We start from the raw sequence: 14,387 nt of genomic DNA, 5'->3' as shown, positions 1-14,387 counted from the left end.
GAGCAATCTAAAGAAATATTTAGATAAGGCCACCTGGAGCCTTTTTTATAATGGTCTGTACGGTACCTGTGAGGGGACTAGTTTGAGGAATGAAGTGACATATAGATGGGGATGGATAAAAAGAAAATTACTCTACAGTTTAGCCAAATAAAATTAAAGTCGGTATTTATATTCTTGTAGCTGGGTTGTACATCAGTATTTCATGATGCAGTATTGTCATATCATTATGGATATGATAAATTTTCTTTCTTGTGGAATTCAGTGTAATGGAATGCTTATTATTATTCTACTCGCAAATTTTTCATTAAAATAACTTTTAATTTTTATTTACAGAACTCGGTCGGGTTCCCGTAGTTCTGGAGGGGCAAGTCCAGCAACCTTGCATGGAAGGGCCCCATACAAGTCAGCAACTGTCGCACCAGCACCCACAAAACTCTCCACTAAAACTAATTCGCTCAATCGGTTTGGATTTCATAATAGTGCACAGGTTAAGTCAGGTGATAGCACAGACAGTGTAAATTCTATTCTAAGTGATGCACAGACAGTGTCTGACTCAAACTCTAATATTTTTGACCTGTGTGATGATGATATTAAAAATAACAAAAGCACAAAGAAAAGCAGTGACTCTCTTCAGTGTAACAACATCCATATAGAAACACCGAGGTTGGAATCGCCCTCTACGAAACTAATTAAAACTCCAAACTTAAGTAATACTCCCAGGTTAGGTTCTGGTTTACAGCCAGGTCGCATCACCGCTTTTACTCGTCAGCTTCCTAAGCCACAAGTAGTCACGGTAAAATCTGTTAGTCCAAAGGTCCAAGCTCCCAGATCGCATAGTCCTAAGCTCAATAGTCCTCACCATAGTCCAATGCCTAATACCACTAGGTTTCAAAGTCCATCAGTTAGAGATAGAATAAAAACTGTCTCATTGAAACCTCTAACACAAACTCCATCTAAGACTCAAACAGAACAGACTTCAAGAGGAAAGCAACAATTGCCAAGTAACGGTCAGCATATTCCACGTGTGTCGAGAGATTCCGAATCCTCTACCAGGTCTGTCACAGAAGCTGACTCAGGACTCGGATCTTCAAGTGAAAGTGATAAAATCCAAGGTGAGGGAGAGACAGATACCCTCAAGTCTTGTAACGAGGAAAGTAATGAGGACATGTCTGATGCTTGGTTAAGAGAAAAGATGAAGTCCAACGAAACGGTAAAGAGACGGCCAGGAAACTTGGAGGTTTGCTTTAATGGTACAGGAGCTTTTGAATTAGCGAGACGCAGTTTAGAAGTGAAAGGAGCAAGTGTTACCCCATCTCCTCCAACTGCAAAGTCAGAAATTGTAATGGAAAAGAAATCAAAATCCAGTAAAGAGAAACGTGAAGGCCCAATAACCTATGGCATGGCCAGACAGAAATTTGCACCATACAGTCGTAATCGCTTTGGATATGGATACCAGTCTGGTGTTGCAAGGAGTGGGGACTCTTCTTCATCTAATAATTCTAATAGTCCAACATCCACTGTAATTAAAACACCTGGTAGTTCAGGGTTAGTCAGAAATCGTGTAGCGTCATTAGAAACAACCCCAAGTAAGAAGCCCCAGCAGACACCGGTATTAAGAAGAACTACTCTAAAGAAACCTATTGTTAGACCCACCTCTTTGGAAAAGACGCCTCTCCTAGTCATGCCTGTTACTGAAAAAACGATTGAGCTGAGTAAGCCTGTATGTCGAAGATTAGAGTACAGCGAGTGTAAAATAGTGAAAAATGATACACTGAAGGATTCGAACTGTGAGATACAACAAGGAATAAATCCTAAACTCTCTACCTCAAAGACAGTTGCAGGGGATATGTTGATTGTTGGATCAGTGGAAACAGAAATGCAGAAAGATACAAATATGCTCTTTGAGACAGATAATCATGGAAGTTACTATGAAAATTCATATTGTAAAATTGCAGAAGTTGGCAAAAATGAAGTACCTTTAGCAAATAATATTGATAGTAGTCTTACAACTAGTTTCAGTAAAGGTTCTCAAGATATGCGTGAAACTGAAAAACTAACAATTGAAGAAATAAGTGGAGACCTTTCACAATCGACTGGTGCTGCAGACACGCCAAATGATATCACAGACACTAGTTTTTCTGATAAGATAGAAGATGTAGTTGAAGGTGAAGTAATCTCAAACAAGCATATCCTCCAATCTCCTGATGATGTGGGTATGAAAGCTCTTACACCTCAGTCAGAGTCCTCTTTTGAAATTTTGGAATCTCTCAGTGAAACAATTGATTTAAATTCAGAAGACATTAAAGATGATGCTGATCACTCGGTAACAGAGCCAGAGAGCAGCTATGAAAGTAAGGCAACAGTGTTTGAAACCAAGAGAGAATCTGATGTAGATTCAGCTGCATCCCTCTCAGGATCATCAGTTTCACTACCCACTGAAGGATCAGCAAAACCAGCTGTGCTACAGAAACCTAAACAGGCTGTAACCTCTCCTGGGCCACAGACTGCTTCTAATAAATTTGTTAATTCTGTATCAGAACTTCCCTCCAACGCGCAAAAAAATAATTCTGAAAGTTTACAAAAATCTACTGCTGGATCACCAGTTGATAAGAAGAGACCACTTTGCCAAGCATTGTCTGCTATGAAGACATCATTTGAATCAAAGACTTCAATGGAATCTTCAGCTGAATCACAAAAGTTAGGGGGTATGGTGAATTCAATGGCTGAATCAAGTGATCGGTCAACACTATCTGGTATGTGCACCCCGACACTAAATGCTGGCAGGGGAGACTTGGATCAAGATTTCCTGATTGATGATGAGATAGCTGACCAACCAGGTCTCATGTTTGGGGAATCAACAATGGCATCTTCGTTTTTCACTGATGATGGAATATTTGATGATATGGCATCACCTTCTCCTAGTCATACAGCCCTCAAGTCAGGTAAGTCTAAGTCTCTCTGTTAGCCAAATAAAATAATAAAAGTGGCATCCCGTAGTGACGGGGTTATTAATGTAAATTAAATTAATGGATTTTTTTTCTCAGAAATTCCTTTAATGATAATGTTGTGGAATTTTAGTTTACAACTTTTAACTCCATAAATACAGTAGTCACTTTTTACTCTTATTAAAAAGATAAACAAAAGGATTTTCATTAATGAAATAAGAAACATGAACTTGTGTCGACTTTTTCCTCATTAAAGGCAAGTTTAGGATTGTAGATGATATATATATATATTACTGTACAGTAAACTATAAGAGGAAAAGATAACTACTGTACTGTACTAAGAGTAAAAGTTTATTTAGTGAGTGATGAGGATACAGTACTGTACTGTATAGTGCTGTACCTCTGTTGGGTAAGATGAAATATTTTATACAGCTTTGTCATTGTATTTCTCGTCAGCACTACAATTACTGTAGACATAATAGTACTGTACATAAAGACAAGAAAATTTGGTCTAAATCTAAAGAAAAACTTTGAAATTAAGTAGTGTGTGATATACATAGTTAATATAAAGAGAAGTAAAAAGCTTTAACATCTGAACTATGCCTTTATTATTCAGGAAGTTAAACAACTATTTTGCCAAAAAAGCTGTAGCATGCTTATGGAATAATGAATAGGTCATGCAATATTTAATGTAAAATTAGGAATTTGTAATGCTGCTAATGCAACACTTTTATGGTATCAGTAACTAGCATAGGTACAGTTACTATATTAATAATAGCTTTGAAGTCACCAATTTTTACTGTAGTATGAAAGTAATTTAAAGAAATATAGTACAGGTTGTACCTCTCTAGCCCGGCAACCTCGGGACCTGACCGGTGCCGGACCATGGAAATTCACCCTTTTCCTGGACAGATAGTGACTTGCACTTACATCAGCACCACTTTCACTGCTTCGTGGTCTCTTTGAAGACATATTGAAGGGTGAAATGTCGTACAGTAGCCTCTCAAATTTCGCGAGTTTTTAATTCAACGTTTTTTATTTGGAGACAAAAAACACTACATAATTAAAAATTTTGACGGCGGAAACTCGAATTTCGACGGGTTTGAGCGGCCTGCCAACGTTCGGACGTGCACAATCGTGTAAAACAGCGTCATTTCTCTTATGTATAAAAGATTCATTATTGTTTATTACTGAATGTCTTTTTTATTGAATTAATGTTTGTGTGCAAAATGAGCAATACAATTCATTAATAATACGTAGAATATTAAAACACACGAGGAAATGAGACAGCATTGTTTTCATTGATTACAAAACCAGTGACTGAGTGGTTCTACATATAAAACAAGAAAATAAGACCCTGGTTGTAGCTGTAGTAAAATTAATGTAAAAAATTAATATGGTTGTTTTAAGTAATGTTATTTAATGTTAATAAATAGAACAATAAAAGTCGCAAACCATTAATGTTAAAGAAAAAAAGTGAGACTGCGAGTAAGTGCGCACATGTGAAAAACATATCGTCATTACTCTACATAAGAATATGAAAGTAACAGTTATTTTCTGTTTATATATGTTTTAATTGATGTTTCTGATTTTTTTTTTATTGAATTAATGTTTGTGTGTGCAAAATGAACAATACAATTCATTAATAATTCGTGGAATATTAAAACACACGAGGAGACGAGACGGCTTCCGGCATTGTTTTCGTTAATGTTTACAAAACCAGTGACTGATTGGTTCTACATATAAAACAAGAAATTAAGACCCTTGTTGTAGCTGTAGTAAAATTAATGTAAAAATTAATATGGTTGTTTGAATTAATGTTAATACATGAAACAATATAAGTAGCTAACCATTAATGGTAAAGGAAAAAAGTGAGACTGCACATATTTAAGTGCGCACATGTGAAAACGTATCGTCATTACTCTACATAAGAATATGAAAGCAACACTTATTTACTGCTCATATATATATTAAAGGGTTAAATGTTGTTCTCTGTATAGACAGAGAGAGAGAGAGCTGAACTGCCGGATGTAAACAAACCTTAATTTCCCGCTGCTTTGTTGTTGTTTTTTACGGGGATTAGCCCACCCGGGCACAGGTCACTTACCCACATTGGGGCCCGAGGGGCGAAAATGTAATTGTACTCCTGTAATAATAATAATTCAGATAAAAAAAAAAAAAAAAAAAAAGGAGCCGCTTATCTACCTATTGGGCAAACTAAAATCGTTCCGGACCACGGGAGTTTCCGGACCACAGAATGCCGGACTAGAGAGGTACAACCTGTAAACTCTTTAACATTTTTTTTTTCTAAGTTTTGGCAACACATTGTACAGTACAATATAAACATTTTGGTCATCACTTTCATGGGGTCATACACCATTGATTAAAATTACAATCTCTGCCTAAATTGTATTGTTCTTTGTTAATCCACCTCCTATTACACATACTTAGGTCATCTTTTTGTAAACATTTCACATTTTGACTTCTCTTTAACTTCTGAAATTTGTCAAAGCTTGTCTGACATCTTAGTTTACCATCCCAAAAGGTCAAAGCTGATAGCCCTCTTCTTGTTGTTGTCCTATTACCCGATACCTGGTGTGACATTACTTCTGATTCTGTCACCAGAGACCTTCCACTCTCATGAAATGGGATGATATTAAATAACCTAACTAATGTTGTACAGTATACTTTTATACTGTACAATAGTATACTGAGTATACTAACTATATATATATATATATATATATATATATATATATATATATATATATATATATATATATATATATATATATATATATATATATATATATATATATATATATATATATATATATATATATATATATATATATATATGTGATTTTCTTTTTTCTTATAGCATTAGCAGAAATGGGGCGAAGTCGAGCCGACAGTGTAGATACAACCTCTAGTCTTGGAGCAGATGATCTCATGCTAGATTTTGAAGCTGAAGAAGGAAAGATGGGCGGGTAAGTTTTATCTCTTGTAGAATGTTCATACAAAACCACTCTGCTTCGTACAAGGCTGGAATGATATGTTATGAGTTTCTGTTCATTTTGTATGAATTTCAGTGCCTAGTTAATTTAGCTGACAAGTTTGATGGCTTTGATGTGACTTATGAGTTTTTAAGATTTGACTGTTGTCATGTATGACAATGGTAGCAGTAAGATGCTTATAAGTCTTATCCATTTTTTTATTATTTACTTGATTTCTGCTTTATAGACTGCCATGGAGTGGATTTGTTTGTGTCCTTTGTTTCACTAATTAATGTCCCTTGTACATAGGCACATCTTGATGTCATTTTCATGTTGATGATATTATTTTGTCAGAAGTATTTGCTGAATTTTATGTTCATAAAATTATGTCATATAATTTTTAAAGTGATACATTTTATTATATTTTTACTTAATATCTTTAGATATAACATCCTTGAGTTTCAGCTCGTGCTGCATGTCAATTCTGTAATTTTCCAGTGCATGATCACAATCAAGGAAGTTGATTGGATGGAGGCAGCACCTGCTGCCTCAAGTGAAGTCACTGAGTGTGACTGATGCCTTTACCAATATGGCGGCGCTTTTCTCTCGGTGACTTCATCCTCCTTGGTTGATCCCTCTATAATGTGCATAATGAATAAAACAGTAGTATAAATCCTGCAGAGTTATCTGTAACCAACGTTTGTTCATAAATAGCTGCGGCAACCTTGGCCTTGTTGCCCTGACCAAGATGGCGGCCTGGCTTCACGTGCCTCTGTTACATACACAGCGAACACCGCCTCCATCCATTCAACCTCCTTGGTCACAATTGTGATATTTAATTTCCTGGCATAAGTGCAAATTATTTTGTTTCTGCAATTTTTTTTCATTGTTTAATTGTTTTCATTTTTTTTTCTTTTAGCCTTATAACTCATTGTTGCATGTTTGTAATTAGTTTGTCTAACCGTTCACCTAACAGTTCGTCTAACAGGTCCTCTAACAGTTCGTCCCTCAGTGTCAGCCTCCCTGGAACTTTAACTGGGGCGCGGCCCAAAAAGATGCACCTTCGCATTACCATTCCTGGACGAAGGTTGGAGTCTCCTGTTGTCTGTCTATCATTAGAATAGCTTTCTGAGCTCTCTGCTGTATATGCTGCTTCCAAAAAGGTCCAATGTATTAAAGCTTGTTGACTTCTTGCCATGCCCCTTTGCATTCTCATTGGCATGTGCTACCATGAATACTGTACTTAACCTTTTACTTAAACACTGCCTACCAGTTTTGTTTGAACTTGCTGGCCAGTGTTTACCTTTGTATAGTCTTGTGTGGTGGGACTCTAATCTTATATATTTGTGTTTATTCATTTATTTATTTTTTTTGCAGTCTGATTTTTCTCAAATGACTGTAACAACCAGCTGAGTATCTGACCATCACTGGCAATTTAGTTATATTTTTGACACTATGCGAGAGTTTGAATTATAATTAGAGTATTCTAGATCATAATGGAAATGGGGAATACAAATACTGTATAGGTGTTATAATGTTGCTTATGGAATAAGGTAATTATATTAGTTTACCCCATATAAAATGGAAATGCAAGCAGGATGTTTTGCTAATATAATCTATACTGCATTTTAAATGATCAGTATTGTAAATTTTGTATTTAGATTGAATTATCATGATCAATTGTGCCATTTACCACTTTAAAATCTTCCAATTTGAAAAATTATTGTTTGTACCCTGGCATTGTTGATGCTGTTGTCTGGTGAAGTGTGTTCATTTAGGTCATCCTAAAACAGATACAGTAGAGTAGAGTACAGGTATATGGGTCTGCCTGCAATGGTCTTATTCATTGTAGAATCTTCCCATATTTTTATGGTTATTTACCCCCCCCCCTCCCCCACCTTACTGTAAAACCACCAGAAAGACTTAAATCCTCTGCTCATGAATTCTACAGCAGTCACTTTTTTTTTTTTTTATTAAACTTGGAAATAAGAATATGTGGACAAGATCATCAGGATAAAGATAGTTGGCAGGAAGCAGGATAAAAGAAACCATAAAGAGGAAATGGTAAATGAGTATCCTGGAGAGATAATTTGGAAGGGAAAATTTTTCAGCACTTGATGAATGAGGTTGGGTTCATCTGAATGGCCATTGAAAAGAATAGCAGCATAGAAGAAAATGTAGCCAGTTCCCCCACCCCCAAGTAATGCTTCATATGTAAACCAACTCTAATCAGTTAAACAGAAGTTATTAACCTGCATGAGAAAATTTATTGGCTTATAATGTGAAGCTGTAGCTGTTTGGTATATTGCAGATTCTTCATATAATATATGTAAACCTGTAATGTGTGCCTTTTGTCCATATGTTTCATTTCGTCTCCACATTAACTTCGTGTCACCTGAAGTGATGCTATGTATTCTCTCGGTATACTTCTTGAGGTAACTTTATTATTTTACACTAAACACCATAGCTATATATTTACTGTAGCTTGAATCGGCTGTATACTTACTAAATTTCTTAACTAACTGATTATGCACTTACTGCAAAGAAACCAAGGCATGCTGTAAAATTTGTGAAGAATGACACTAAATTCTGTTTAATAAGTAATTAATATTTAAAAATAAAATGTAAAAGGATCACTTTAAGGTAAAGTGCATTTATTTGTGTAAGGTTAGTAGTGAACTGAATACAGTACTTTACTAGTGAAAGACTAGATGGTGTGACAGCATGTATATGTGTATAGTGCTGTATACACACACACACACACACACACACACACACAAACTTTATATACAGTAAACAGTTGTTCATGAGATGTTAAAGATATTCCTGTCTAGGGTACATGGAGTGTATTGAAAGCTGTCAAGGGGTTTTTCACCATAAAAGAAGTACCGTACACGCTTGATATTCAGCAATAGTTTGAAATAAGAGGAGTGTGTGATGATACTGTTACTGTTTAATGAGATCTATGAGATAAAGAATGGGTAACTCAAGTGAAACTTGCCGTAGACTTGATGACATGATAACTTACACATTTATTGTATGTATAAGATGGTGTGTGAGAGAGAGTTGGAGAGAATACTTGTATAATTTGATAAAGATTGCTAGAGAAGGCGATCAAGAGCAGTACCGGGCATGCTGCCTCCTTATGTACCGAAAGCTTAGTATACAGTACTATGTACAGTGTGCTGTATCCACACTGTCCCTAACAGGCAGTCATGTCTATGCTACCCTCTTGTCACTCAGTGAAAAAAAAATCAAATAAAAATCAAATGGGGCACTGAGTATTAATTAATAGGAAGACTGTGACAAAGGAATGGTTGTTTGCTTACATATTGCAAGTCTCGGTGCCTCGGAGCATTATAGATGTCTCGGCAATAGAAAGAATAAGGAATGAAGATGCAAGAAGAATTTGTTGGGTAAAATGTCTGGAGTCAAAGTTGGTATTGAGTGTATGGAGTACATGGCAGGTGAGACATTGTTATGGGAGATTAATGGCAGCACAAATAAAGGCAGGAGAGTGAGATCAAGCTATAAAATAATTATGGATACATTATGTAAATGAATTCGCGAGTGTTGGAGATGTTACTTTAGATAATTGATGAAGACTGATTGTGGATTGTGTAGGATACATTGGAGTTTTTTATGTGATGGTGTGAACATAAAGTTGAAGACTCAACATTGTGTGCATAGTGAATTAATTAATGTAAAGCATTTTGAATCAGTCTGGATGTAAATGATGCACTTTATGTACTGTGTAAGTTACAGATACTGTATTTCTACTTTGCATTTTACACTTACCTTGTACCACTTCTCTCTTTGAGGGTTTGTATTTCTTGGTCCTATTGAACAGTGGGTGGAAGACAAAAGATACTAAATAAATTTATTTATTTAAAGAAGATTAAACATATACCTGTACAGTAGTTATTGTTGGAGATAACTGTATTTTTGTTTTACATGTTAATTTTATTTATTTTTTTTTTTCCTTCTACAAGGTATGATGAAGAAGTTTTAAGTCCAGATGCTAGTGAGATATTCAGTGAATGGACAGCTATGATGGCAGAAATGGGGAGCACAATTTCAGATCGGTGAGTACTATCTTAATTACGATTATGTTTGATGGTAGAAATTTCTTTTGTTCTGTCTTTCTCCCTTGCTGTGTTCTGTTAGTTGGCTGAAGAGGGTCCTAGTATACCAGCTCCAAGATTTTGTATTTTATTTCTCCAATGTGGGTTTTTACTTTATTTACAATTACACTTTCGGAATGTTATCTACAGATTATCAGGTCACCTTGCAATGTGTTACATTTATATATTACAGTATTATTTACTTTATTATTACTGTTTATATAAAAGAAAAATGTTTGAACAGTAATTACAAATAAAATATTTTGTGGCAGCTAAGGCATGGTAACTGAGCATGGTTGTTGATTGGCATAATTAGGAAAAACAATTCTTCTTCAAGATACTAAATTTACGTTTGAGCTTAAATTTTACTACAGTTTTGCCAGATTCTTGTTTAAGAAAATTAACCAAAACAGGACTAATACCTGTACACTGTAATGAAATCCAGGCTGGTGTTTCTATTTAAAGTCAGTCAGATTATTTATATACAGTGGTCCCTTGGTTAACGAACACAATTCGTTCCAGAAGGTCGTTCGTTAACTGAAAATTTCGTTAACCGAAACCATTATTTCAATGGTATTTTGGGTAATTGGTTCCAGCTCACCGAAAATTACATACAAAGTAAAAATAAATGCAGTAAAGTACACTTACTTTGAGGTGTGTATGTAGAAGGCCCTTGGTTGATGATGATGATGATGATGATGATGAGAATTAGAAGTGGGGGTGGAGGAGAAGGGAGAAGAGAAGGAATTGGGGGTGGAAGAGAAATCACCCCATGCTTCATGCCGTCATTTCACCCATAAAATTTTAAGTTCACTGTGTAATTCAAGATTATTTTCTTTAAATCAACACTGCACTGCACTATATATTGTCAATATGTAAAATAAATTTCAGAATGACCAATAATTGTACTGTAAAAATAGTTTATGTTCAAGAGTCTCGAGCAAGATGTTATCTCTACTGACCAGAGATGCAAACTGACGCCTGTTTGGTGAGTTGAGTGGCTGTTTAGCTCACTGAAAACTAGTTTCCTGTACTTCAATATGTTAAATAATTGTTAAAATGACTAAAAATTTTAATATAAAACTTGGAAAATTATTGAATAGTGCAACCTTCTTGATATTTACTCAAATGGGAACGAATTTAAGCCCTAGAACCGATTACTGTATTGGCAGACTAATATTCCAGCTGGTGAGCAAGCGAAAACATGTTGCGAGGAATTCGTTAACCGAATTGAAAATTCTTATGGAAGGTAATTTGTTAACCGAAATTTCGTTAACTGAGGCGTTCGTTAACCGAGGGACCACTGTACAGTATGCAACACACGGTAACTGGGTGCCCTGTGGGCCCAGGCTAGACCAGCAGGGGATCTTGGAGCAGCAGTGGGCCCCAGAGGAACGGTGCATAGGCCCACTAGCATGTGGGCATGTCCTGGCGCCTAACAACCACTGTCCCGATGCCTTTGCGGATTAACCTTGATAGGTACAAGGCTACGGGAGTAAACCCCAAACGAAAAATCTGCTGTGGAGCCCTGCATCAGGCAGACATGCTTACAGAGCTCCAGTAAGACCCCAAGGGTGGTATAGACGGAAGAGGTGACCATCATGGGAACCCAATGACTGTACCGGCGGATAAAGGCAATGCATGACGGACAGGCTACTAAGGCTAAACCCAACAAACTGGGCTATCGGCATTCCATTGCACCTCTCCCAAGTTGTTGCAACACTTGCACCACTGGATCAGGAAAAGGGAGAGCCAAGATGTGTGGTTGCAGCCTGCACTCCTGCCTCACCACATAAATCAACTCATGCACAGCCATCGTCCAGCTCATCATACTTCTCATCGTCATCAAAACCCTTATACCCCCAAAAGTCCTGTGGCGACGGGGACAGGCAGAGATGGCTGCCAAGAATCTCTAGTCACAACTCTACACATGGGTGGCATAGACAAGATGGTCGTTTATGCACTGGGAATCTAGGCAGCAGTGTAATCCGATCCTGTCTTTGCGACTGAGCAGCCCTTTCAAGGAGCCACTCTGCTCACCCCACATGGGGAGGGGGCTAGAAGATGCACCCTAAACATAGCCTGCTTAGAGAACCAACCTGACTGGGCAACTGCACCCAGTACGGTCATCCTTATGCAGTCAGAAACACAATCATAATCAAAGATCAAAACAAAAACAAACTAAACAACCTCTTGTGGTCACTGCATGGGATGTCGGGACCCTTCTGGATACAGGCACAAATGAGCGTCCTGAAAGAAGAACCGCCCTTGTGGCAAAAGAGCTGGCTAGGTATAACATCGACGTAGTGGCCATTAGTGAGTCCTGGCTCCCAGACGAGGGTCGACTCGCAGAACGGGAGTCTGGCTATACCTTTTTCTGGAAGGGTAAGCCTGCTGTGGAGAGAAACCGCATTTATGGAGTTGGCTTTGCCATCCACCAATGCATCCTACATAGGCTAACTGAAATCCCTTTTGGGATCAATGAGCACCTTGTGTTGCTCAGAGTCCCATTGAATCACTCGCGTCATGCCTTCTTCATCAGTGCATACGCTTCAACACTGGATGCAAAGGATGACAGCAAGGAGGCCTTTCACGCCAACCTTGACAGAGTGCTAACCTCTATCCCTAGAGAAGATAAGGTTGTGCTGCTTGGTGACTTCAATGCTAGAGTTGGCAGGGAATAATAAGGAGAAATGGACTAGGCAAGTGTAATCCCAACGGGGTACGCTTTAACTGACTGGCAGAACAACCCTCAGTCTCGGACCAAAGCTAATACCCTCCGCAAGAAGAAAGCGGCAGCCCAGCGCGAACTTTGCAATCTAAAGAACAACTGGTTTGAAAAAGAAGCATGTGAAACACAAACACTTGCAGATCAACACAAGATGCTCGAATTTTTCAATTCCACTAAAACAATTTATGGGCCAATCACTCGTGGCGCAGCTCCTCTCTGCTCATCCGATGGTAACTCCCTACTTAAGGACGAAGAAGGCATCCTTCAATGCTGGAAAGAGCACTACCATTTGCTGCTCAACCGAAACACCAAAGTGGATGTCCTGGCTACCAGCAGGTCCCTCAGCATCCAGAGCTGACCCACTTCAGCTATCCTCCTTCCCTGGATGAGGTAGCTACTGCCATCAAACAGATGAAATATACCAAAGCCTCCGGGCCTGATGGAATCCTAGCTGAGGTATATAAAGCAGGAGGACCTTTGCTTACCAGCCATCTCCACTCTATCCTGGGAAAAGGAGGAAATCCCCCAAGCAAGGGAGACCAGTCAGACTGTGGCAACTACCGCGGGATCTCGCTGCTTTCCTTAGCTGGCAAGATTATCACCCGAGCCCTCCTAAACAGACTTCTTCATGAGGCGGAAAACTTCCTCCCAGAATCTCAATGTGACTAGACCATCACGTGGCACCACTGACATGATTTTTGCTGCCTGCCAGGTACAAGAAAAGTGCCATGACCTGTACATGGCCTTTATCGACCTAACCAAGGCCTTCAGCTCGGTCAACAGGGAAGCCCTCTCGCAGATCCTCAGCCGTTTTGGCTACTCACCAAAATTCACCACCATTGGGAGGCAACTCACGATGGCATAAATGGCAGTGTCCTACACAATGGCACCCAGTTTGAGTTCTTTCCCATCCAAAAGGGGGTAAAACAAGGATGTGTACTAGCACCAACTCTCTTCTCCATTTTCTTGGCTGCCTTCCTTACTTGTACCAGTGCCAATTTAGTCAGCGGGGTGGACATCAAGTACTGGATGAAGGATCTTTTGAACATAAGACGACTCCAGGCAGGAACAAAGGTGTTGGCAGCTTCCATTACTGAACTTCAGTTTGCAGACGACCTCACACTGAACGCGACCAACGGGAGATCCTGAACACATATGCAGATGCTTATGCACACACCGGCCCTGAGATGACTGTACATAAGACTCAGATTCTCTTTCAGCCTTCCCCTGGTTCAACCACACCTTCACCATCCATCCAGCTTAGTGTTACTACCCTCTCTAATGTTACCCACTTTCAATATCTCCGCTCCCACCTGTCCACCACTGTGGACATCGATGAAGAGATTCAACATCAGATCAGATGTGCATCTCAAGCCTTTGGCAGGCTCATTACCCATGTCTTCAGCTGTAGGGAGGTGAAATTATCTACAAAGTTGACGTATATCGAACTGTGGTCCTCCCCATCCTGCTGTATGGCAGCGAGACATGGGCCACATACAGGAGGCATCTCAAGGTATTTGAAAACTTTAACCAATGTAGTCTATGCTCCATCCAAGTTCGCTGGGAAGACAAGAGAACAAATGCCAGTATT

At 38.4% G+C, this 14,387-nt stretch overlaps 1 protein-coding gene across 16 annotated transcripts in view; it reads left to right on the top strand.

Moving 5' to 3' along the window:
• The window catches only part of LOC121872610, a 169,674-nt gene that overhangs the window by 101,941 nt on the left and 53,346 nt on the right, over positions 1-14,387 (top strand). For 13 of the 16 annotated variants that reach the window (XR_006090124.1, XM_042375490.1, XM_042375489.1 and 10 more), the window contains exons 3-6: positions 334-2,942; positions 5,827-5,935; positions 6,918-7,028; positions 9,934-10,026. Coding sequence is in view for 15 of the 16 variants with exons in the window: in XM_042375490.1 (XP_042231424.1) it covers positions 334-2,942; positions 5,827-5,935; positions 6,918-7,028; positions 9,934-10,026 (2,922 nt within the window). In the remaining variant the exon portion in view is untranslated. The remainder of the gene's footprint in view (positions 1-333; positions 2,943-5,826; positions 5,936-6,917; positions 7,029-9,933; positions 10,027-14,387) is intronic. The other 3 variants (XM_042375480.1, XM_042375479.1, XM_042375484.1) reach the window with 3 other exon arrangements.

Source organism: Homarus americanus, unplaced genomic scaffold (assembly GCF_018991925.1).
Source record: "Homarus americanus isolate GMGI-L3 unplaced genomic scaffold, GMGI_Hamer_2.0 scaffold39155, whole genome shotgun sequence".
In the NCBI taxonomy this organism is placed as follows: domain Eukaryota; kingdom Metazoa; phylum Arthropoda; class Malacostraca; order Decapoda; family Nephropidae; genus Homarus; species Homarus americanus.
The sequence above is the reverse complement of the archived record's forward strand: the minus strand, read 5'-3'. Positions and strand labels throughout refer to the sequence as shown.